The following is a 24,291-nucleotide window of genomic DNA, read 5'->3' on the forward strand; positions in this document are numbered from 1 at the left end:
GCCTCTTAAATGTTGCAATTGTACCAGCCTCCACCACATCCTCTGGCAGCTCATTCCATACACGTACCACCCTCTGCGTGAAAAAGTTGCCCCTTAGGTCTCTTTTATATCTTTCCCCTCTCACCCTAAACCTATGCCCTCTCGTTCTGGTGACCCCAGGGAAAAGACTTTGCCTATTTATCCTATCTATGCCCCTCCATAATTTTGTAAACCTCTATAAGGTCACCACTCAGCCTCCGACGCTCCAGGGAAAACAGCCCCAGCCTGTTCAGCCTCTCCCTGTAGCTCAGATCCTCCAACCCTGGCAACATCCTTGTAAATCTTTTCTGAACCCTTTCAAGTTTCACAACATCTTTCCGATAGGAAGGAGACCAGAATTGTACGCAATATTCCAACAGTGGCCTAACCAACTCCTGTACTCAATACTCTGACCAATAAAGGAAAGCATACCAGACGCCTTCTTCTCTATCCTATCTACCTGCGACTCCACTTTCAAGGAGCTAGGAACCTGCATTCCAAGGTCTCTTTGTTCAGCAACACTCCCTAGGACCTTACCATTAAGTGTATAAGTCCTGCTAAGATTTGCTTTCCCAAAATGCAGCACCTTGCATTTATCTGAACTAAACTCCATCTACCACTTTTCAGCCCATTGGCCCATCTGGTCCAGATCCTGTTGTAATCTGAGGTAACCCTCTTTGCTGTCCACTACACCTCCAATTTTGGTGTCATCTGCAAACTTACTAACTGTACCTCTTACGCACGCATCCAAATTATTTATGTAAATGACAAAAAGTAGAGGACTTTTCAAAATGGTGCCAGGAATGTAAATGATTCTGGGATATCCAGCACTGAGGAGGGGTTCCAGGTCCGGTGAGTGGCAGGACAGAACTAGAATCCTATAATCAGGCAAGAGGAGCAGCAGGTAGTTAATGAGGAGAGTTTGGTAAGGGACCATGAGAGGTCTTGCTGGAACTGGTGGCAAGAACATTCTGTGAAATTTGACCAAACTCACACCTAACTAAAAGTGTTGTCACTCCTTTGGGGACACACACAATCTAACCTCCTGATATCTGCACATTGTTACCAAGGTCAGTGTGAGATTAGCTGGTTCCTCACCCATCACTCCCCCTTCCTGTGATCAGGAGAGTATGTCCCTAATCACACCAGCACATCACCCATAATGTGTGTCTCTGGGGGGTGGGGGTATGTTGATCCTGCACATGTCTGTTTGCTGGTCTCTCTGCCTGGGAAACGTCCAAGCTTGACTTCACCCAAGCGCTAACCCAACTGTAAACCAACGAACTGCCTTCATTTACCTTAATACATGATTAAAATGAACACAGTCTCCTCATGATTTACAACATCAAACTAGCATCTCTCAGTTTGGTATGGAGTGAGGAGGTCATGACAGCCACAATACCCAACCAGCTAAGGATAAGCAATATTACAAACTCATCATTCCAGGGTTGAACCTCTCTGGAATGTGGCATCAGATAGTGTGTAAGAGCCACATTTCTATTGTCAGGTCTTAGTTAGCATCCTGTGCATCTTCAGGGAGCAAATCCCCTTCGGGTTCACATTTATCTTTAAACCTGACATTGTAAGCTGAAGGAATTTTGAGCGAACCTACTGTGTTGCGGTAGCTCAATAGGAACAACAGTTTTACACCTTGTCCGACCGTTTTCTTCCCCTACTATATTTATTGATCACCACAGGGAGTTAAGAAATCAGCCACATATTTAGAATCATAGAACCCCTACAGTGTGGAAACAGGCCCTTCAGCCCAACAAGTCCACACTGACCCTCCAAAGGGTATCCCATCCAAACCCGTTCCCCAGTACTCTACATTTACCTCTGACTAATGCACCTAACCTACACATCCCTAAACACTGTGGGCAATTTAGCTTGGCCAATCCACCCTAACCTGCACATCTTTGGACAGTGGGAGGAAACCAGAGCACCCAGAAGAAACACACGCAGACACGGGGAGAATGTGCAAACTCCGCACAGACAGTCGCCCGAGGCTGGGATGGAACCTGGGTCCTTGGTGCTGTGAGGCAGCAGTGCTAACTACTGAGCCAACGTGCCACCCTGAAGAAGGGCAAGAAGTTTCAACTGACTTCCTGCTGAATGCTGATGCTAACTGGAAAGTTGATAAAAACCTGTTCTTTAGAACCAATACATTGGATAATCCAGGTAAGGAAGTGGGTCTTCTTTATGTTGCATGTCTTGGATCTGATCACAACAGGCACAGAGGGCAGGTTTGAGGACTTTTATTTTTGGTTTCTTTACTGGCTAGGGCATATATGTAAGAGTCCATTACAACAGCCTTTACACTTCAAAAATAGTTAGTCTGCTATCAAGACCTGAGGGCTTGAAAGACACTTCATGGATGGATGGCACTCCCTCTTCTTCTGTATATAGTCAACTCCTGCAAAGGAAAATGTGCATTCGTCTTACAAGTATAATTTTCAGAAGTCAATCTACAGCCGCATCTTTGCGCGGACAAACATTTCCTGAAGGGTGGTGAGAATATGCAGTGCTGAGTTCAGCATTGAGCTGGAGGCCAATCACCAGGGGAGGGCACTTCTTCTGCACACCCAACGACCCTGTGGCATGGAAGATTCTAGAAAACAAACCGCCAGCATCAACCTGGGACGCAGGCATGAACAATCAAAAATGATACATTTTGGAATGATGGGTTTGATCACAGCAGGATGCCCTCTGGAATTTAACCCTGATAAATGTGAGGTGATGCGTTTTAGAAGAAGGAACAAGACAAGGAAGTACTCAGTGAATGGGAAGACACTAGGAAGCTCAGAGGAACAGAGGGAAGTTGGGGTTGATCCACAGATCCCTGAAGGTGGCAGGACTGGTTAACAGGATAGTTAAGAAGACAAATGGGACAATTGCCTTTACCGGTCTTGGCATGGATTATAAGAGTAGGGAGGTCATGTTAGAGCTGTACAAAGCTTTGATTGGGCCACATCTGGAGTACTGTGTGTAGTTCTGGTCACCACACTGTGGGAAGGATTGGCTGGAGGAGATTCACAACGATATTGCCTGCGATGGAGCATTTTAACTATGAAAAGAGACTGAATAAGATTGGGTGTTTTCTTGAGAGCAGAGAAGGCTGAGGGGGACCTGATAGAGGTGTATAAGATTATGAAGGGCGTGGACAGGGTGAATTGAAAGCTGCTGTTCTCCTTCCAAGAGTCAACAGCGAGGGAGCATAATTTTAAAGTGAAAGGCAGGAGGTTTGGATGGAAATTTGAGGAAAAGCTTTTTTCTCCCAGAGGGTGATGGGGGTCTGGAATACACTGCCTGGTAGGGAACTGAAGTGGGAAACTTCACAACCTTTAAAAAGTACTTGGATGTGCAGTCGGAGTGTTATAACATCCAAGGCCGAGTGCTGGAAAGTCCAGTTAATGGGAGATAAGACAGTGCAGACTTGATGGGCCAAAGGGGCTCTTCTGTGCTGTATGACTCTACAACCAATTACCTGTTTGGGATGGGGCAATTAGCCCTGGACAGAGATGAATCCAACTTGAGTTCCAAAGTTGCTCCCATCCCGAATATGGGAGAAAAAGGCATCTGGGTGACAGACCGTGCAGACACTCACTGCTCCATATCTACTGCTTGTGGAGTCATCACTGATGTTTTCAGAAAGAATCCCTCCGCGTTCTAGTAAAACCCTTAAGAATGGAAAAGTTCAACATTTTGTAGAGTGCATCCCTACCTTAACCAGCATATTAACATCACCTCATTAAATGCAGTGAAGGGAAAAAAATTCGAACTTGCAACTTTCCATGTAAGCACAGAAAGTGTAACACTACCCCATCACCTCCTCCTTGCTCACTATCTCAGGGCCCAAACAGTGTTTCCTGGTGAAGCAGCATTTCACCTGTAGCTCCTCCAATCTTGTGTATTGCATTCGCTGCATCCAATGTGGCCTATTCTGCACTGGAGAAACCAATTGCAGACGGGGTGAGTGCTTTGCAGCACACCTTTGGTTCATGTGCAAGTGTAACCCTGATCTTTCCATAGCCGGTATTTTAACACAGCATTCTGCTTGCATGCCCATGTGTCTGTCCTAGGCATGCTGCAGCCCTTTAGTGAAAACTGAAGAAGCAACGTCTCATTTTCAGGCACTTACAACCTATTGAATTCAACACCTTCAGACTGTGAACCCACTCCCCTTCCTTTCCCCTTCTTTTGGTTTTACTTGTCACATTCTCTGTCACCATGTCCTCTCTCCCCACCCCCCACTCCAGTGCAAATCTCTGGTTTTTCGGGTCTGACAGTTAGACACACCCGTTGTTCTACCATTCTCACATTCTGATCACTTAATCTGAACTATCAACATCTTTTCTCCCCCAGCACTCCATTCCTAACTATTTCAGAAATGCTGTCCCCCCCCCACTTCACACGTCGTGTCAGCTCTGATGAAAAGTCATCTGGACTCGAAATGTTAGCTTGCTTTCTCTCCAAGGATGGTGCCTGGCCTGCTGTGATCTCCAGCAGTTTCTGTTTTCATTGCAAATGACACACACTGGTTCAACTCATCTTGTCTATTTCAAAACAGAACTCCAGTCAGACCTGTATCTTCCTTTCCAAGTATTCCTGGTTTATCACTCTGGAATTAGAACATAGAACATAGAAGAATACAGCGCAGTACAGGCCCTTTGGCCCTCGATGTTGCGCCGATCCAAGCCCACCTAACCTATACTAACCCACTATCCTCCATATACCTATCCAATGCCCGCTTAAATGCCCATAAAGAGGGAGAGTCCACCACTGCTGCTGGCAGGGCATTCCATGAACTTACGACTCGCTGAGTGAAGAACCTACCCCTAACTTCAGTCCTATATCTACCCCCCCTTAATTTAAAGCTATGCCCCCTTGTAATACCCGACTCCATACGCGGGAAAAGGTTCACACTGTCAACCCTATCTAACCCCCTAATCATCTTGTACACCTCAATCAAGTCACCCCTAAACCTTCTTTTCTCTAATGAAAACAGCCCCAAGTGTCTCAGTCTATCCTCATACGATCTTCTGAATGCTGGAGTCCTAAAAGTGAAACTTCATTGTAGCTGACCCATCTGTATGAGGAAAATGATGATTTCAATCAATATTTATCTTTTCTTTTGGGGAGCTATGCGACCACTTGCACTAGGAGTGAATTTTCGGTGTACTGTACTGTGCTATAACAGACCTTCACTGCATTATGTGCACCATTTCCAAAATTGCACAAATGCACCACTTTAAATTAAAATCAAGCTGTCCGCAAAACACTGGTCAAAATTCTCTTTGGTATCTGATTTTGGATATGTTAAGCAATGAAGGGTAAAAATAAAATACTTGCAATAATCTCTGTTTTTGCTACTTTCATTTGTGGTGGTAAGTGAGTTGCAGTTTCTACTTACCTGGTTGTTCGTCGGAGATCTACAGAAGGGCGTGGAGAGTCGGCCATTTTTACACAGCTGGGCTCAATCTTCATAAACTCCTGGGCAGCCTCTTGGTGGAGAGTGAAGCAACAAGGGCCCACACAAGGTCCCATCGCCACGAGAATATCTTTCACCTGGCATCCAAATCCAGTTGTCATTGCGGTCACTGTCGCCATGGCGACTCCTGCCAACGTTCCCTTCCAACCTGACAAGGGCAAGACAAGACCATTCTAGTTCATTCGAATAAACTGCATTGCTGGGAGGATGGGGGGAGGGGGGGATAGATAAATGAGATAGATCAATGAGCTGTCACATGGAGCAATTTATTTTGGGAAGCTCCCTATACATGGATTAGTGTTGGAAACCATAATTAGAATTGATGCTACTAACTGTGAAGAACAAGGTACAAATACAGTGAAAGTAGCTCTTCATCCAGCGACCTTCATCTGCTCCCATAGATTTTGTCTTCTTTTTACAATTGCACTTTTCCTTTCTTTTTGTCTCTAAAGGTGTAAGTGAGGAGGCCTCTGGCAGCAGAAATGCCAGAATGAGCTGGACATGGCTCCATCCTGGCCAGGGGGTCTCCTGGCGAGCTAGGAACAGGCTGACTCCAGCGACCCGGACTCTCAGGATTAAGCCGAGACTCCAGGTCCGCAGCTGGGCCAGGGTGCCTGAGGGAGGAGAAAGGCAGTTTTGGCATGGGATGTCCTGGTGTGGAGGACTCGTTCCCGTGTGGAGGACTCGTTCATCTCTGACGGCCAGGTATTCCAGTGGCCTAGCTGGCAATCTCGTCCAGGAGTGACGGTCTCAGCCGGGCATGGCGGCGCTCCTTGGTGGAGTATTCCGGCCCAGTGTTCCAGAGGTCCAGCTTGGGGGTCTCATCCTAGCTGCATCTTCAAGGTATTCCATCATTCCATAATCGGCTTTCCCTGAGTCCGGGAGCCATTAACTAAACTGTGATGAATTCTGTCTTAAATTCACCCTTTAAAAATTATTATTGTATATGAATTCTGTCATTGATGTATCCACCGTGGTGCGGTGACTTATAAAACTTTCCACTGTATTTTTCATGTGAAAATATACGTGACAATAAATTTCTATCCTATTCTATTCTTCTGCAAATAATTAACAAGGCAAATTATTAAGTAACAATTCAATACAAATGGAAGGTGCGTTTCATCCCAGTGGGAATATATTTTCTGAGAGATGTCAGGATAGACATTAGATAGAGTGTGGAGAGAAGCTGCTAACTCATCACAGGGAATAGTACTCTATGGAGACCATGTCTGAGGTCAGAATTAACAAAGACATAGGTCAAGGGATGGATGTAGAATTTAAAATGTATCACTACCTGCATGTGCCACTCCACAAACATGTTGGACAGGATCAGCAAACAGCAGTGGAATGCAGTCTGCTCCTGGCGCTGCTAGAGTGACACCTTTCCGATTGGTCACAATGGCATCATAGTTTTCAGGTTCTGGCTTCCCCAGGCTCCAGACACAATTTCCATGGCTTACCTGTAACCAGGTGAGTAGGTGTGAAAGGTGACCAGGACAGCACAACCAAATGCTCACAGTGCAGTTACAACCGCCCGGGGGCAGCAAACAATGCCTGCTGATTCACCGAACAAGTTATCGACAAGGGTCAAAGTTCAACGCTGCAGGTACAACAGAAATGGGACAAACAGGTGAGTTTGAAGTGATAGAAATTACTTTCTGCCCTCACACCTGTGAGGGAAAGTGTTTGATTTGATTTATTGTTGTCACATATACCGAAGTACAGTGAAAAGTTTTGTTTTGTGTGCAGCACAGGCAGATCATACTACACAAAGTTCCTTAGATTAATAGAACAGAGTGAGGAATACAATGTTATAGCTGCAGATAAAGGTCCACGATGTGCAATATCGACATTATATTAAAAGTTTGAGAGGTCCATTCAGAAGTCCAGTAATAGCGGGGAAGAAGCTGTTCTTGAATCTGTGGTAAGTGTGTTTAAGCTTCTGTATCTTCTGTCCAATGGGAGAGGTTGGATGGGGTAATAACCGGGGTGGGAGGGGTTCTTGATGACGTTGCCTGCCTTCCTGAGGCAGTGAGAAGTGTAGATGGAGTCAATGGATGGAAGGTTGGCTTGTATGATGGACTGAACTGTGTTCATAACTCTCGGTAGTTTCTCATGGTTGTGGGCACAGCAGTCACCATAGCAAGCTGGGATGCAGTCAGATAGAATGCTTTCTCTGGTGCGTCTATAAAAATTGATAAGAGTCTTTTTGGACATGCTGAATTTATTAGCCTCCTGAGGAAGTAGAGACATTGTTGTGCTCTCTTGACTGTGGCATCAATGTGGGTGGACCAGCACAGATTGGTTACTTGCCTCAATGGTGTTTAGGCTTGACATAATGCTGTTTGATCAGCCTAGGGTAGGATTTAGTTCATTGTTTGGTCAGCACTGGCACTCAAACATCCGCTTAACAGGGTGGACTCTTTCCTTTAGGCTCTGAGCTCAGGCGAATGTGGGTCCTGCAGATGCTGGAGATTAGAGTCAGGATTAGTGTGGTGCTGAAAAAGCACAGCAGGTCAGGCAGCATCCAAGGAACAGGAAAATTGACAGTTCGGGCAAAAGCCCTTCATCAGGAACCCATGTCGATTTTCCTGCTCCTCGGATGCTGCCTGACCTGCTGTGCTTTTCCAGCTCTACTCTAATCTGGATTCTGAGCTCAGGCCCCACTTTCACCCCAAATTGGTGAATGAGCTTGGATTAGTCTGAGCAGACTGGTTGCACTCAGAACATCTCAGAGCTCTTGGAGCTGCCTAACCGGCAGTGCTTATAATAGAACATTCAAAAAGAAGGACCCGAAACTTCCAGAAATCAGAGGAAAGGCGTACATTTATGTAGCGCCTCTTCTGATCACCTGGCAGTCAATCTGGTACATTTTGAAGTGCATGTAATGTCAGAGACAAGGTGATGGGCAGACAGCCAACTCTAACAATGTGATAAGGACCAGGTTACCATTTTGTTGTGCTGTTGACTAAGGGATAAAAGGTGGCCAGAACACTGGGGGTAGCTGCCCGACCACTTGTCTGAAACAGCCTCATGGACGGCCCTATACTTTCAGCTGAGATGGAGCCGCAGTTTAAGGAGGGCACTCCCTCAGTGCCAGCGGTAAATCATTGTGCTCCAGAGGTGGGGGAAAGTGTTAGTTAGCCTCAGGGTTGCTCCCCCACTGAGCTGAAAAGCAGTGGTCTGAAGAGAACTGAAAGAAGTTTGTTTTCACTGGGTTCAACTAGCAAGAGGAGGCAGCTCCCTCACATTGCCCTGACTCAGGGTGATGGGTCCCATCTGGATAGACACACTGGAGCCTCTAATTGGCACCCATGGCCTGCCTGAATTGCATGAGGAAGCCCAGGGATTTATTTTGCTTGATCCTCGGACTAATCTGTCCTCAGTGTTGTCTTTGTACACTAATTGAAGAGAGCCAGAATTGAGATGCTCTGAAATTAAGGCTTCCAATGTGTTTTTAGGAATTATGGATTCCTGGAGAATCTGAATATAGAATCCTTACATTGCCAAAAGGCCCATAGAGTCCCTACTGACTCTCCGAAGAGCATCCCACATGGACTCAGCCCCTAATTTATCCCTGTAACGCTATATTTTCCACGGCTAATCTACTTAACCTACACATCCTTGAATACTATGGGTAATTTAGCATGGCAAATTCACCTAAACTGCACATCTTTGGACTGTGGGAGAATACTGGAGCACCCAGAGCAAACCCATGCAGACACGGAGAGAATGTGCAAACGCCACACAGACAGTCATCCAAGGGTGGAATCGAACCTGGGTCCTTGGTGCTGTGAGGCAGCAGTACTAACCACTGAGAAATTGCGCCGTGGTATAGTCATTGTAAACTATCAATGCTACTTCAGTGTCTGCAGATGATGCTAGTGTTTGGATGATAACTCCTTCCTGTGATACATCATTTCATCAAGGGTCACAAGAAGTCGGGATTCTGAGGTTGTGGTTTCTCAGCCTTGGGAACAAACATTAATGGTTCCCTTAAATCCTTCAAAAATGGTGCATGCAATCTGAGTGACCCATCTTTGAGGCCTGATTCTTGTGCCAATGAAGGCAGTGGGAAAAGGGAGGATTTTAAAAACCCTTGAAGATTAAACACTTGTCTCCCCCACCCTACTGCTCTCTTTACCTCCCAGCTCCTCCCCCAATGCCACAGCTCTCTCCATGGTGGTCATGGCAATTTCCGAGAATGGGGTCGGAATTGGATGAAGTCTGAAAGCACTGGATTAAGTGCTACCCTATATGAGTATGTGAATATTGACAGCCAGTACCAGACTCTGGAACTACAAGGGTGTGTGTAACAGCAAACACATTAAAAGTTATCTTCTGCCAAATCTTTACTTCCCTTAATTATAACTCGTCCCAAGTCCCATTCACCCACTGCGGAGCCACCTCAGCTCCCAGGCTAGCAGCATTTCAATTTTATCATTCTCACTCTTGTTTTCAATTCAAACATGTAATAGCCAAGTTTACCAGGAGTTTCTCGATAATCAGTCTAAACTGAAACTCTAGGACGATGAATTGTTGGGATTGTATATTCTGACAGAGTTGGTAATCTGAAATAACTTCACAGAGGTTGTATCCTGTCACCAAGTTATCCTTTGTGTGTGTGGCACATACACTGGTCTGGCTTCCTCACAGCCAGCTCTCAAAGTGAACAGAACTTTGACACTCCTTTTATATTGTCAGCCAAGGCTCCCTGATTGGAACAGGTTAACAGCCGCCATCAGGGAGCTCATATTCTATGAAGCCCACCTGGCCAACCTCACTTCAGTCACTACAAATTCACTCCCAATGAAGCCAAAATTGGGGTCCATCATATTAAAACATTTCTCCTTACGTTAGGGCCCGGGTGTCCTTGGAGAAAAAGCACACAGTGTCCACCAACACCCTGGAGTTGTTCAAGGAGAGGTGGGCGCCGCAGGGAGTGGAGTGCATTATTTCCCCCTCCAACTCTATTTTGATTTAATCCCTGCCCTCCCCTTCACTGTTTGATCACACAGCATTGCCTTTTGTGAAGGGCAATGCTTGTCACTGGCCACCCGGGTGTTTTCCTATCTTCCTGGTGGTGGAAATTGAATAAAGATTCGTGCACCTTGTGTCTCTCACTGTGTCTCACACTTGCACACACACACCATGGGTACTGGGGGAAAACATAAGCACTAACGCAGTTAGGCGGTAGTGTGGGGGTTTAAAAAAAAAAGAAAGAAAAAAAAATAAAACATTTCTCCTCTTCCTCAAATATTATGGGACCACACTGTTCACTGGCAACCACAGTAATACTCTAATTCAGTAAGCAGAAGTGTTACCTTTGCGAGGCAGAATGTTTGAGGGTTAAATCCTGCACTGATGCTCAAGCGTCGGATATTCTCTGTAACCACAGCTTTCGGGTCTCTCCGTTTCCGGCTACTGAAGAGGTTTAAGGAACTCAGACCTGGTAGGTAGGATATACCACCCGTTCTGGTCGTGAAGCCATGAAGAAATAAATCTATCAAATTTTAAATGAGATTTAGAAACCAGATAATACACACCTGAACCTAGTCATCATTTAATCAAGGATATGGCAGGAATGGGGCCTTGTGTGTGACGTCAGCCTTCCAGAAAGTTGTTGCCCTCAGTCCAAGATGGAGACCATTACGGCCATGATGTTAACACATGTGCATTCTGCCTCAATACCACCACTGAATGCAGGGTCTGTATCTGAGCTGATGGCTGAGAATGTGATAGATCAATGGTGGGTCGTCTTTGTCATTTCTTTTTGTGCCTACTCAGCCTGCCCTTCTTGACAGTCTGAAAGGAGAAAGAGTCAAAGGTCGTGGTGTAGGAAGCAGGAACGCAGATCTGTGCTTAAACCATCTCGACATTATAATCAGGAGAAAAAGATTGGGGTGAGGGGGATGTGAGATGGAGACTTACGTTTGAGCATACTCTCATCTCAGATAGTTGCTGCCTTCACAGCTCCCCCCCCCCCCCCCACCACTACCTCAGGAATGGGTACTCCCAGGATGAACAGTTTGGCAGGGTGGGGGCTTGTTCTGGGGGCACGGGGACCCAGGGGTGACTGTCTGCCCCACCATGTTGTGCCATGTCAGCCACAATTGAATGGTGAAGCAGATTCAATGGGTCGAATGCCCTAATTCTGCTATGTCTTATGGTCTTGCCCAGACAGACATGCCCTGCAAGGGAGGGGTAGCTGTGAGAGAGTGCTGTGCTGATGTGGCTGCCGTGGTTGAATAGCTATCGGTGCATGCAGCCCCAAGAAGTGTTGGTGTGAGGCTTGCAGCAGTGCCCCATGTGTGAGGACAAGGTATAACACAGGGATAACTGGTATGAGGCCTGTCTGCTGGGAATTGTTGATGGGTAGTGGGGGGATGGGTGATTCCAGCAATGTGGAAAGTCGGTGTTGGAACCGGTGACCTTTGGATGACATATTCATTTACTTTGTTCACTCCTGTGAGATTCAGGTCCTACTGTCCCTCCATTCCTGTCAGGACTAAGCCATTTTTGACCATGAATCCAGGCGGGCTCCTTCTTCTCTGTGGACACAGGACATCTCTCTTTTCCAAATCTGCCTTGGGTGCAGTGTCAGAAAACCTTGCAGCCCACTCCTACAACTCCCAGCATCTGATCCAACCACAACTCCAACAGCAGATAAAGCTGAAGGTGGTGGGATTCAGCGTGGACATTGGCAGCTAGGTCTTATGACCTATTCCCTCCTACACAACCTCAGACCCCTTGCCTATTCCAAACTCAAATGCGGCTTATGCAAAGTGATACAGTAGCCTCACTGCATTGTTGTAGCAGCCTCATTGCATTTTGTTAAAACCTGTCACTTACCACATGGAGAGGAGCTAGATATACAGGGAACTCAGAACATACAATAGGAGCAAGATGATAGAATAGTACAGGACAGGAACAGCCCTTTTGGCTTACCATGCCAGTGCTGACCATGATGCCATTCTAAACTAATGCCATCTGCCTGCATATGGTCCATATTCCTCTATTATCTTCCTGTTCATGTGTCTGTCTAAATGCCTCGTTAGCATTGTTATAGCATCTGCTTCTACCACCTCCCTGGTACTGCATTCCCAGCATCTACCACTGTCTGTGTAAAAATAAACCCTTGCACACCTCCTTTACACTTTTCCCCCCTCATCTTAAACCTCTGTCCCCCCAGTATTTGACATTTTCATCCTGGGAAAAAGACTTTAAGTATGCACCCTATCCATGCCTCCCATAATTTTATATACCTCTACCAGGTTGCCCCTCAGCCTCCGATGCTTTAGCAAAAACAAGCAAAGTTTGTCCAACCTCTCCTTACCGCTTTTACACTCTAATCCAAGCAAAATTATGGGAAACTTCTTCTGCACCCTCTCCAAAGCCTCCACATCCTTCCTTTGCACAGATCTGAAGAAGAGTCACTGGACCTGAAACGGTAACTCTGATTTCTCTCCAGATGCTGCCAGACCTGCTGAAATTTTTCAGCCATTTTGGTTTGTGTTTCTGATTTCCAGCACCTGCAGATGTTTTGGTTTCTGTCTCTTCCAATCCAGTACTTGTAACCAATATTGCTAAAGGAACTGCAGTGACATTAATGAAACCACTTTCTCCAACTCCAAGCAAAAGTAGTGCAGGTTAGGTGGATTGGCCATGCTTAATTGCCCTGTAGTGTCCAGGGATGTGCAGGCTAGATAGGTTAGCCATGGGAAATGCAGGGTCACAGGGATAGGGTAGCGGGGGCTGGGTCTCAGTGGGATGTTCTTCAGAGGGTCAGTGTAAATCCGATGGACCGAATGGCCTCTTTCCACACTGTAGGGATTCTATATGATTCTGTGTGACAATCTAACACGGTTACTACAACATATTGGTGGTGATGTCCGAAAATGGCTGACTGACATTTTTACATTCAGTATTAAGATATTTACAAACATTTACCTGGGATCAGCAGAGATTTGAGAATGACAATCTCCCCCATAACCCCTTTGAGTTGCGCCAAGAACATCCAGATATCCTTCCAAATGTCACCTCTTTGTTGGCTCAGGAGGACACATTCTTTTACTGGCGACTGTGGCTTTATTTCTCCTTCATTCCCTATTACAAGGGTCTCAAACGTGAATTCATAAATTGCTGTAAATAGTTGTTGTACATAGAGCTCGAGTGTGGCTTTCCTCCCTATGGATACGATCACCTGAATGTTGCTCAGGTTCTGTTTGTCTATCTTCTGTTTGATTGTGTACAATGTAGCAGCAAAACTGGCCTGGACCAACACCTCAATGTTGCCTTTCGGCATTTCAACCTGCTCTGATAATTGAAGCAAATATGTCTGGAGGTCTTTGTTCGCAATGTCTGTGTTGCCCTGGCTGGACATCATGAACACATTTGGAGACTCTGTCAGACTGCACATGCTCATTACATCCACTGCACTGCACAGCCACTTCTGAATGTAATCATAGTGAACATCGGAAAAGTCAATGAGAACCACTTCGACCATCCTAACCCAAATACTCGCTCTCTCGTGAATCACTTCTTTTTAAGCTCGTAACTTCCACGACTGAGGGAGTCAACCTGAATGGGGAGAAGAGTAATGGATTTTAAATTACAACACAGAGTGCTAATTCAAAACAAAATATTCCAAAATACTGCCATAAATGTTTCAGAAATGTTGTAAATCATTTTAATTTATAATATCCTCTGCCTCTATAGAATGGTGTCAAACTCCCTTCAGGTTGCAGGGTTAATTTTAGTGCATTCTCAACGATATTTTGTCTTCGACTGATTAAACCCTTAGGTTTAAAAAATAATTGGCTGCGTTTCAATTTGCAAGTCATGCATGGTTCAGAATGGTGAACACTAAAGGCAACACTTCCTGATCAATTCTAATTGTGCTAAGAATTACCAATGTAAGTTTATGGGTCCGGCTCACAACATGGGCTCACGCAGTTAAAAGTCACACAACACCAAGTTATAGTGCAACAGGTTTATTTGGAAGCATTAGATTTTGGAGTGCTGCTGCAAGGCATGGGACATTGGCAAGACCAAGCAGACGCTACGGCAACGGATAAATAGACACTGTAGAACAATCAACAGACAGGAGGGTTCCCTCCCAGTTAGAGAACACTTCAGGACTTTCGATCTCAGACCTTCGGGTGACCATCTCCAAGGTGGACTTCGGGACAGGCAACAATGAAAGTGGCCATGCAGAAGCTAGTAGCCAAGTTCGGCATCCATGGGAATGGCCTCAACCAGGACCGTGGGTTCATGTCACACTACAGGTGACCCCACTGCACTATATACAGAGGAACCTCGATTATCTGAACACCAATTATCTGAAAATCGGATTATCCGAAGATCGAGGTCCCGATGGAAACATTACATCAAAGACGTGTTTCCAACAGTGACCGCGTCTTTTGTTTACAGTGATTACACAGGCACCCTCTCCAAATGACTGACCTCCCGCCCTCTCTGTCTCCCCACACTTTCCCTGGAGTTCTACACAGGGGTGTACCCTAAACCCCACTTCCTCAGATAATCTCTCCAACATTACCCTGTACAGGGAAAAGGTGGAACCTGTCAAAAAGATGCAGTAAAAAGTTGCGTGTGTGTGTGTGCACACTATTTGGAGACTTACCCCACAAAGGCGGCAGCAGCAGTCTTGCTGTTGGTGTACAGTCCGGCTGCCCCAGAGAGGGGGAGGGGGGGGAGGTGTGGGGTTGAGTGGCGGGCAGGGGGCGGTGTTGGATGGGGTTGGATGGGGTTGTGGGCAGGGGGGGTGGTGCAGAGGGTTAGGGGCAGGGATGCAGGGGGTTGGGGGGGTGGTGTTGGACGGGGTTGGGGGGGTTTGCATGCAGTTGGGGGCGGGTTGCATGGGGTTGGGGGTGGTGTTGGTGGCGGGGGCGGTGTTGCATGGGGTTGGAGGGCGGTTGGGGGCGGTGTTGGGGGCAGTGTTGCATGTTGGGGGGCAGGGTGGGGAGTGTGGGGTGCGGGGGTGGTGTTGCATGGGTTCGGGGTCGGGAGGGGTGGTGTGGGGGGCCGGGAGTGGTGATGCATGGGGTTAGGGAACGGGGTTGCACAGGGTTGGGGGCATGGGGGCTGTGTTGGGGATGGGGCTTGCGCGCTGTGTGCTGCTGCAGTCTCCTGAATGGGGAGCAGACTTTAAAAACTTTGAAGCCCAAAGCTATAGGCATTAAAAAAAAACCGATTAACCGAATAATCGATTATCCGAACGAAATAGTGCCCGCCCATCTCGTTCGTATAAAATCGAGGTTCCCCTGTACACACACACACACACAGACAGACACTCTCACAACCATCCCCCCCCCCCCCACACACACAAGTTTGTGGGGTGAATTTGTACTTGCAGAATCACATTTTACTTTGCTCAAAAACTGATGAATCCATGTAGGAATCTGTAAATCCGTTTTTTAGATTAGAATCAGTCTGACAATTGTGACACAGACAGTCTCACACAGGGCAGCTCACACCTCCAATGCATTATCTGGGCCGACATGACACCAATTGTTAAAGTTCACTTGAGAATGTAACTTTTAAAAAAGACTTTTGTGATTTACATATGAAAGAACTGAAACCAACGTCATCGTTCTAAAAGATGACAGATTTAACAAACAATCCACATCTTTTTCAATATATAATTTCAGTTACATCACACTGTAAACTTTTGCTATAAATTCCGTGTCTTTCAATCTTATACGCCACAACCACCTGATAAATGAGCAGTGCTCCGAAAGCTAGTGCTTCCAAATAAACCTGTTGGACCACAACCTGGTGTTGTTTGATTTTTAACTTTGTACGCTCCTGGCCAACACTGGCACCTCCAAATCATAGCCTCGCATTTGCTTGCTGGAAGCTCCATACCTTCACAGACAGAGATATGACTTTTTCAGGCAAATGAAACATATCCAGGGCATTTGTTTAATTCACAAACAAAAAGCGCAGGGAGCAATGACCCTGGTGCATTCACCATGGCAACACCTCAATCCATCAGATGGACTTGTGAACCAATCTCTCACAAAACATTAATTGTTATCCCCTCATAAATTCAATATGTCTTGATGATAATAGTTTGCACTACTTACAAGTTGTAAAGGTCTACAGCTCAGAAAAATGGTCTCCTACACATTGAGTCTGCATTGGTCAAAATAAAGCACTTAATGATTCTACTTCCATTTCCCAGCAAATGTCCCATTGCCTTGGCATCACAAGTGTACATCTAATGTTATTAATGTTATTAGGGGTTCTGCCTCTCCCACTCTTACAGGCAGTCTGTTCCAAATTCCCAACACCCTCTGGGTGAAAACAGTTTGCCTCATATTTCCTCTAAACCTCCTTCCCCTCACCTTAAATCCATGTCCTGCTATGTCATTGATCCCTCCAAAAAGGGGAAAAGCTTCTTCCTGTCTACCCTATTCTATGCCCCTCATATTTTTATACATCTCAATCGTGTCCCCTCTCAATCTCCTCTGCTCGGAGGAAAACAACCCCAGTCAGTCCAACCTCTCTTTATAACCTAAACTCTTCAGCCCAGGCAACATCCTGGTAAATCTCCTTTGCACTCTCTCCAGTGCTATCACATCTCTCCAATAATGTGGGGATTCCAGAACTGCACACAATACTCTAGCTGTGGCTTAATCGATGTGTTATACTGTTCCAACGTAAACCTCCCTGCTGTTAAACCCTATGCCTCAGCTAATCAAGGCAAGTATCCTATTTGCCTTCTTCACCACTTCAGCCCAGTCCATCACAAAAACCAGCCTTCCTTCCATTGACTCCGTCTACAATTCCCGTTGCCTCGGGAAAGCAGCCAAAATAATCAAGAACCTCCCCCCCCACCCCGGTTATACTCTCTCCCACCCTCTTCTATTAGGCAGAAGATACACAAGCTTTAGAACATGTACCAACAGATTCAAGAACAGCTTTTTCCTGACTTTTAGCAGCCTTATGTGTGGGCCTCTCGCATATCAGAGTTGATCTTTCTCTGTAGCTGTAACACTATATTCTGCATTCTGTCCTATTAACCTAATGTACTTATGTAAGTTATGATTCATCTGCTCAACATGCAAAACAATACTTTTCAATGTATCTCAGTACACGTGATAGTAATTAATCAAATCAAATCAAATCGTTTTATCCACCCATCCCACTACCTTAGGGACTGGTGGACATGTACACCAAGATCCCTGTGATCCTTGATGCCTCCCAGGGTCCTACCATTCATCATGTGTTTGTCCTGCCCAAGTGCATCACTTTACATTTATCTGGATTGAATTCCATTTGCATATCCTCCTATAATCTCGTTACCCTACTTGTCACACAGATTACATGCGGTCACATTCTTTACATCTTGCAACTTTATGCAAATATCCTGGGGAATTCCACTCTTTACTCTGCGTCAGTGTAACATGCCCCAGTTGGACCAAGATCATATTCGATTTTCTGCTCTGCAGCATGGCAGAGTCCTTGGTAATACACCAGAGATTGGGATACAGTCCTGGTTGAACTAGTTTCTATGGTGTGTGTGTGGGGGGGGGGGGGGGGGGGGTTGCAAAAATATCGAAAGCGTTAGGATTTTGTTGAAAAAGGAATAAATGCATACCTTAACCAAGAGTAAAACCCCAATGGCCACTTCAGAGAGACGAAGATTTGCTCCTTTAAACAAAAAACTAACGGAATATATTCTCAGACATAAGACGTAAAGTTACAGTCTCAGTCTAACATTTCGTGAGCAGTGATCGACACATTTAAGCAAGCTGAAGAGAAACTGAAAGAAGTGATTATATACTGGTGTATTTTCACTTACAAGTGCTTTCCAGTCTGTTCAGGCTTCCTTGCACTGCTCACCACATCTGCAAGGCTCAGACTTCAAAACGCCGACACTGAAAAAATGTCACTGTCTGTTGCTGTCCTGTCCAGCCTTAAGTGTGTATACAGACGAGTCACCACTCAGTCTGGCTGAGCTACATTCTCTCCCCTGTCATCGTGAAGCGCTGCTTGCGATTCATCAACTTGCTGAGGTGGTTAAAACTTCGAAACCACACAAAGAAAAAAAAATCCTCTCGATGATTGGCAGTAGAGTTCTCCAATAATTTAACCTGCTGGTTTGTGACAGACAGGTGAGTCATATCCGCTTGAAGTGTCTGCCTGACTAATGTTGCTGCGATTAGTACAGAGCTCCATGCTAAGTTAACATGTTATGTGGAAGTTAAAAAAGGCTGATCCCACTACTGTGGCAGAAACCGATGGAGCTGACGTGAAAACCTCAAATGTTGGAAACAATCTGATGTTTGTGAAACGTTGGTCAAGACCCTGGATAGGCAAGGGTTTTAACCCCGAAGGTGTGGTACTGGAAAAAGCACAGCAGGTCAGGCAGCATCCGAGGGGCAGGAGAGACGTTACGACCATGAGCTCTTCATCAGGAATGAGGCTTGTGGGCCTTTGGGGTAACAGACAAATGGGAGGGAAAGTAGCTGAGAGTGCAAGATGAAGGTGAGGGAGAAGGTGATAGGTCAGAAAGGAGGATGGAGCAGATAGATGGGAAACCTCCCAGCACTAGCACCTTTCTCTGGCAGCACAGGAAGTGCAAAGCCTGCACCCACACCATTCCCCTGACCTCCGTCCAAGGCCCTAAAGGAACCTTCCATATCCAACAGAAATTTGCCAGTACCTCAACCAAAGTCATCCGCTGTATCCGTTGCATTCGATGTGGTCTCCTCTACATTGGGGAGACAATGATGCCTACTTGCAGATCATTTCAGAGAATATCTCTGGGACACCTGCATGAACCAACCCTACCGTGCTGTGGCTGAACACTTCAACTCCCCTTCCACTTTGTTATGGACATGCAGGCCCTGGGCTTCCTCCATCGCCAAACCCTTACCACCTGACACCTGGAGGAATAATGCCTCATATTCTGCCTTGGGTCCCTGAAACCACACAGGATCAATGTGGATTTCAATAGTTACCTCATTTCCCCTACCCCCCACATTATCCCAGTCCCAAGCCAACAACTCGGTACCGTCCTCATGACCTGTTCCATCACCTTTCCCATCTATCTGCTCCACCCTCCTCTCTGACTTATCACCTCCCTCACCTTCATCTTGCACTGTCAGCTACATTCCCTCCCATTTGTCTGTTACCCCAAAGGCCCACAAGCCTTCTCCCCCACGTTCATCTACCTATTGCATTTCCAACACCTTCCCCCTCAACTGCACCCCCTCCCATTTATCTCTCAGCCCCGCCAGCCCACAAGCCTCATTCCTGATGAGGAGCTTATGCTTGAAGCGTTAAATTTCCTGCTCCTCGGATGCTACCTGACCTGCTGTGCTTTGCCAGCTCCACACTGTTGACTCTGACCTCCAGCATTTGCAGTCCTCACTTTCTCCTAAGGTTTTTAACCTCAAAAGTGTGCGGTCCACAAGAGTCCAGCAGCAAACTTCACTTATTTACTCAGGTAAATGCACTCAAGACAAGTTACAGTGTCAAAGCTTATTAGAACTTGTAATAAGTGAGGCCTGCAGATGCTGGAGATCAGAGTCAAAAAGTGTGGTGCTGGAAAAGCACAACAGGTCAGGTAGTATCTGAGGAGAAGGAAAGTTGGCATTTCGGACATAAGCCTTCATCAGGAATGCGGAGTTTATGCCCGAAGCGTCAATTGTCTTGCTCCTCGGATGCTGCCTGACCTGCTGTGCTTTTCAGCGCCACACCTTTCAACTTGTAATAAGGACAGGCTCATATATCATTGTAAAATGCAGTCAGAAAATTAAAGTTGTAGGCACTGATTAAGTTTTCTGTACTGACGAGTCTTCAACAGCCTTGGGGAGAGGGGGAGAAGAGTTTTGCAGGGAATGCTGTTGAAGGGATGAGGTTGGTTTCTGGTCCATTAACCAATAAAGCTTGTGAAAGACACATACTGGTCTGACTGGGCTTGTATTCCTCCAAGTGGACCCCCAGTTGGCCAGAATATTCATTTGCAAGTTCTGCTGATTTGTTTTAAGTCATCATTTTCCCTTAACTGACAGGTGTGGGTTAGCATGCAGATAGACAGTAGGGCAGACGGGAGAAAGAATATGCTTCGGTAAGGTGAAATAATTGCACAGAGTCCTGTATCCCCTCACCAAGTCTCCCTTTACTTACATGTACATAGTACATACACTGGTTCAGCTTCCTCAGAAGCAGCTCTCAGTGAACAGAGCCTCTGACACTCCTGTTTATTTTTTTTTTAAGAAAACCAGAAATCAAAAAGTCAACCTGAAATAAGCGGGAGAGAAAAAAGAAACACTCTTCTCAGTAGGAAACCCAACAGCAGTAATAACACACTGAATGTGTGCTCCAGCCAGTTCAGAGTCAGGCCCCTCCCTGACATAAAATGGAGAATCCTTCACTGTTCCAGCTCCCTCAGAGCTCTGACACTCCTGTTTATAATATTTTATTAAACAAGTTACAAAAACAAATTGACAAAAACACAGTTAACATTTACAGCTGTATACAACAGCAATTTTACAAGGGAGAGGAGCAGCAAAGCTAGGCCCCAAACCCTACCATTCAACCAGTATATAGGGAAATGAGGACAGACCACAAATCCCAGTTTCAAATATAAAAAGACAGCAACAATGACCTTTATACATAAGACACGGAAATGTGTTGCTGGAGAAGCGCAGCAGGTCAGGCAGCATCTAGGGAACAGGAGAATCGACATTTCGGGCATTAGCCCTTCTTCAGGAATTCTTCAGGGCTAATGCCCGAAACGTCGATTCTCCTGTTCCCTGGATGCTGCCTGACCTGCTGCGCTTCTCCAGCAACACATTTCCGTCTCTGATCTCCAGCATCTGCAGACCTCATTTTCTCTTTATACATAAGACAATCCAGTTACATAAAAAAGTGCAGACAATACAGACCCAGCAAGCCCCCGTCCCTCTCACCTTCCGACCACTCTAAGGCAGCCCGCCCCAGCCACCTTCCGGCTCTCGGTCCACCCCATGCCCCTTCCATTTCTCAGTCCGCCCTGACACACCTTTCGACCACCTCTGGGGCAGCATGCCCCAGTACCTGCCCAGGGTGACAGCGCTGAGGACGGCTACCCGCCTTCTGGCTCTCGTTCTGCCCCTACATACCATTGGGCTCTCACCCACCCCGATCCGCCTCCGGCCAGTGGGCTATCCAGGCACACCTTCCGGCAACCTCTAGGCCAGCCCATCCCCTTCCCTGGGTTGATAGCGTGCAGGGTAGCCCACAAGCCTTCGGATCTCAGCCTGCCCCTAAGTGCCTTCTGGCTCTCGGCTGCTCCAACCACCTCTCGTTCAGCCCGTCCCGATTACCGCTTCTCGGGACGACAGCGCTCAGAATGTCCTACCCACCATCTGGCTCTCGGGCGACTGGCATCAGGGTGGCCTACCTACCCTCCAGCTCTCGGGGTAACAGCTTTCAGGATGACCCATGAGCCTCCCAGCTCACAGTAAGGCCTGCCAGACCCAGGGACACAAGACAGTGCAGGTGATAGACCCAGGAAACACCACAATACAGTTAATTACCAAAAAACAGAGTCCTTTCTGGTACACAGTCCAAATCTATACAGTCTTCAAAATATAGAATCCATTTCCAGGAAGAGTCCACACCAGTGTGCAATGTCAGAAATAGAGTCTGCTCCAAACAGCAGAGTCCGTAACCAAGGGCAGAGTCCACTCCTGAAAGCAGCAAATGCACACCCCACAGGTGTTCAGTCTCCATGGAGTCCTGGCCCAGTCTTAGAAAACCAGGCCCTCTCATAGGAACATAGTACAGGTACAGTTAACTCACAGGGGTTTGGTCCACTCCTGAAGGAAAGGTCTGCTGCCAAACTCCAGGCTACAGCAACTACTCACCTCCCAGCACACACACAGGTGTTCAATCTTCAGAGGCCCAGTCCCAGGCCTGGCCTCCCCACAGGAACAGCTCCTCTGGTAAAATGTATGTCTTCCACAAGGGCTCAGTCCAAAACACCAATAAAAAGTGAAGACACATACAAAAAAAAACAAAGAAAACTAGAGTCCAAGGGCTAAGCCCTACCACAAAATTAACATTATCCTTTTCTCAAAAAGAGTAACACACAGGCTATAACCAGCCAGTGAAACAACAATCTCCTAATGAGAACTGAGCTACACCTGAAACACATTATGTGCACCAGGAGTTTAACAATCAGTCAGCAGGGCAGCGGTAGATGTCCGGTACATGGCCACCGCCATCCGACGCCTTAAAACGGCGGTGCTCGGACCCGACGTAGTGCACCAGTTGGAGGACGCTCAGGTGTGTGGTGGGATCCCGTCTGCGCTCACCCCAGGCCAGACGGAATTTCACATTGGCCCCAAGGTCCCGTACTTCCCGCGGGAGCCTGTGCCCCACAACCTGAGCCGCCTCCGGAATTTTAATTTTGTTCCTTTCCATGGGGTAAAAAGGCAGGCCCTATATAGACTGCTGCTGCACACCGTCTACCTCTTCTCCCTCATCCACCGTCCGGACACGCCTTGGCGTGCCCATTTGCCACCGGGTGGTGGGGATCCCCAGTGGAGGGCTCTCTACGCGGGAGTCCTCCCCCTTTCTCTCGGGGATCTGGGGTGGAGGGTGCTGCACGCAGCAGTCCCCTGCAACCGCAGATTGCGGTGGTTCACGGAATCCCAGCCCAACTGCTTGTTCTGTGGCACTGTGGAGTCCATGGACCATGTATATATTGGGTGTGGGAGTTTGCACTCCCTTTTTGATTTTCTGAAAAACCTCCTCCTCTGCTTTTGGTTGCACTTCAGTCCCACGCTCCTGATCTTCGGGCACCCGGTACAGAGGAGGGAGGGCAGGTCTGAAGACCTCCTCGTGGGTCTGCTCCTGGGCCTGGCCAAACTGGCCATCAACAGGTCGAGGCAGCGGGCCGTGGAGGGGGTCGTTAGGGCCGACTGCCTGCCCCTCTTCAGTGGTTACGTTAGGGCCCGGGTGTCTTTGGAGAAGGAGCATGCGGTGTCCACCAACACCCTGGAGTTGTTCAGGGAGAGGTGGGCGCCGCAGGGAGTGGAGTGCATCGTTTCTCCCTCCAACTCTATTTTGATTTAGTCCCTACCCTCCCCTTCACTGTTTTGATCACACAGCACTGTCCTTTGATGTGAAGGGCAGTGCTTGTCACTGGCCACCCGGGTGTTTTCCTATCTTCCTGGTGGTGGAAAATTGAATAAAGATTCATGCACTTTGTGTCTTTCACTGTGTCTCCCACCTACACACACACACCATGGGTGCTAGGGAAAAAATAAGCACTAACGCACTTAGGTGGTAGTGTGGGGGTTAAATTAAAAAAGAAAATATAAACAGGAGAATTGCCCTTTGATGTGAAGGGCAGTAATAAAAAAAAATTAACAATCATTCCTCACTAAAAGCAATGCCAGTTAACAAACTGGCTAAATAATTCAGCCAGTTCAGGAATCAAATTTTCCCCCTCCAAAAAAAAGCTGAAAGTGAGAGTAAAATACTGACTGTAGCCCAGCCAGCACAGACTCAGTCCCCTAAACTGGGGAGACTCAATCTCCTGTTTTTTTTAAAACAGTAACATTCTGACTGTAACACCAGCCAGCATAGAGTCAGTCTCCTAACTGAGGAGACTGAATCTCCTGTTTATATTTTTTTTATTTTATTAAACAAATTACAAAACAGTTTACAAAAACACAGTTAACATTTACAGCTGTATACAACAGCAATTTTACAAGGGAGAGGAGCAGCAAAGCTCGGCCCCAAACCCTACCGTTCAA

The 24,291-nt window shown here is 46.7% G+C and overlaps 1 protein-coding gene and 1 long non-coding RNA gene across 4 annotated transcripts in view; one reads left to right on the forward strand and one right to left on the reverse strand.

The window, feature by feature from the left end:
- Positions 1-6,115, forward strand: part of LOC148148568 (uncharacterized) — a 122,969-nt gene extending 116,854 nt beyond the window's left edge. For both annotated transcript variants that reach the window (XR_015758941.1, XR_015758940.1), the window contains one exon: positions 5,959-6,115. This is a non-coding gene — a long non-coding RNA (uncharacterized LOC148148568). The remainder of the gene's footprint in view (positions 1-5,958) is intronic.
- lacc1 (laccase domain multifunctional purine nucleosidase 1) lies at positions 2,259-18,549 on the reverse strand. Of its 2 annotated transcripts, none has more exons than XM_043700309.2 (7): positions 18,336-18,549; positions 13,457-14,086; positions 10,831-11,009; positions 6,801-6,966; positions 5,429-5,654; positions 3,503-3,695; positions 2,259-2,431 (listed from the first exon to the last, which is right to left on the reverse strand). In XM_043700309.2, the coding sequence occupies exons 2-6, from the start codon at positions 14,010-14,012 to the stop codon at positions 3,521-3,523; spliced, it is 1,302 nt and encodes a 433-aa protein (XP_043556244.2). In that variant the 5' UTR covers positions 14,013-14,086; positions 18,336-18,549; the 3' UTR covers positions 2,259-2,431; positions 3,503-3,520. The 2 variants fall into 2 exon arrangements, with proteins under 2 accessions (XP_043556244.2, XP_043556245.2); XM_043700310.2 differs by lacking the exon at positions 18,336-18,549 and adding an exon at positions 18,132-18,325.
- Between the last annotated feature and the right edge of the window lie 5,742 nt (positions 18,550-24,291).

The sequence above is a fragment of the Chiloscyllium plagiosum genome, unplaced genomic scaffold (assembly GCF_037043375.1).
Source record: "Chiloscyllium plagiosum isolate Xiang-an unplaced genomic scaffold, Cpla_swu_hap1 HiC_scaffold_12, whole genome shotgun sequence".
Classification (NCBI taxonomy): Eukaryota; Metazoa; Chordata; class Chondrichthyes; order Orectolobiformes; family Hemiscylliidae; genus Chiloscyllium; species Chiloscyllium plagiosum.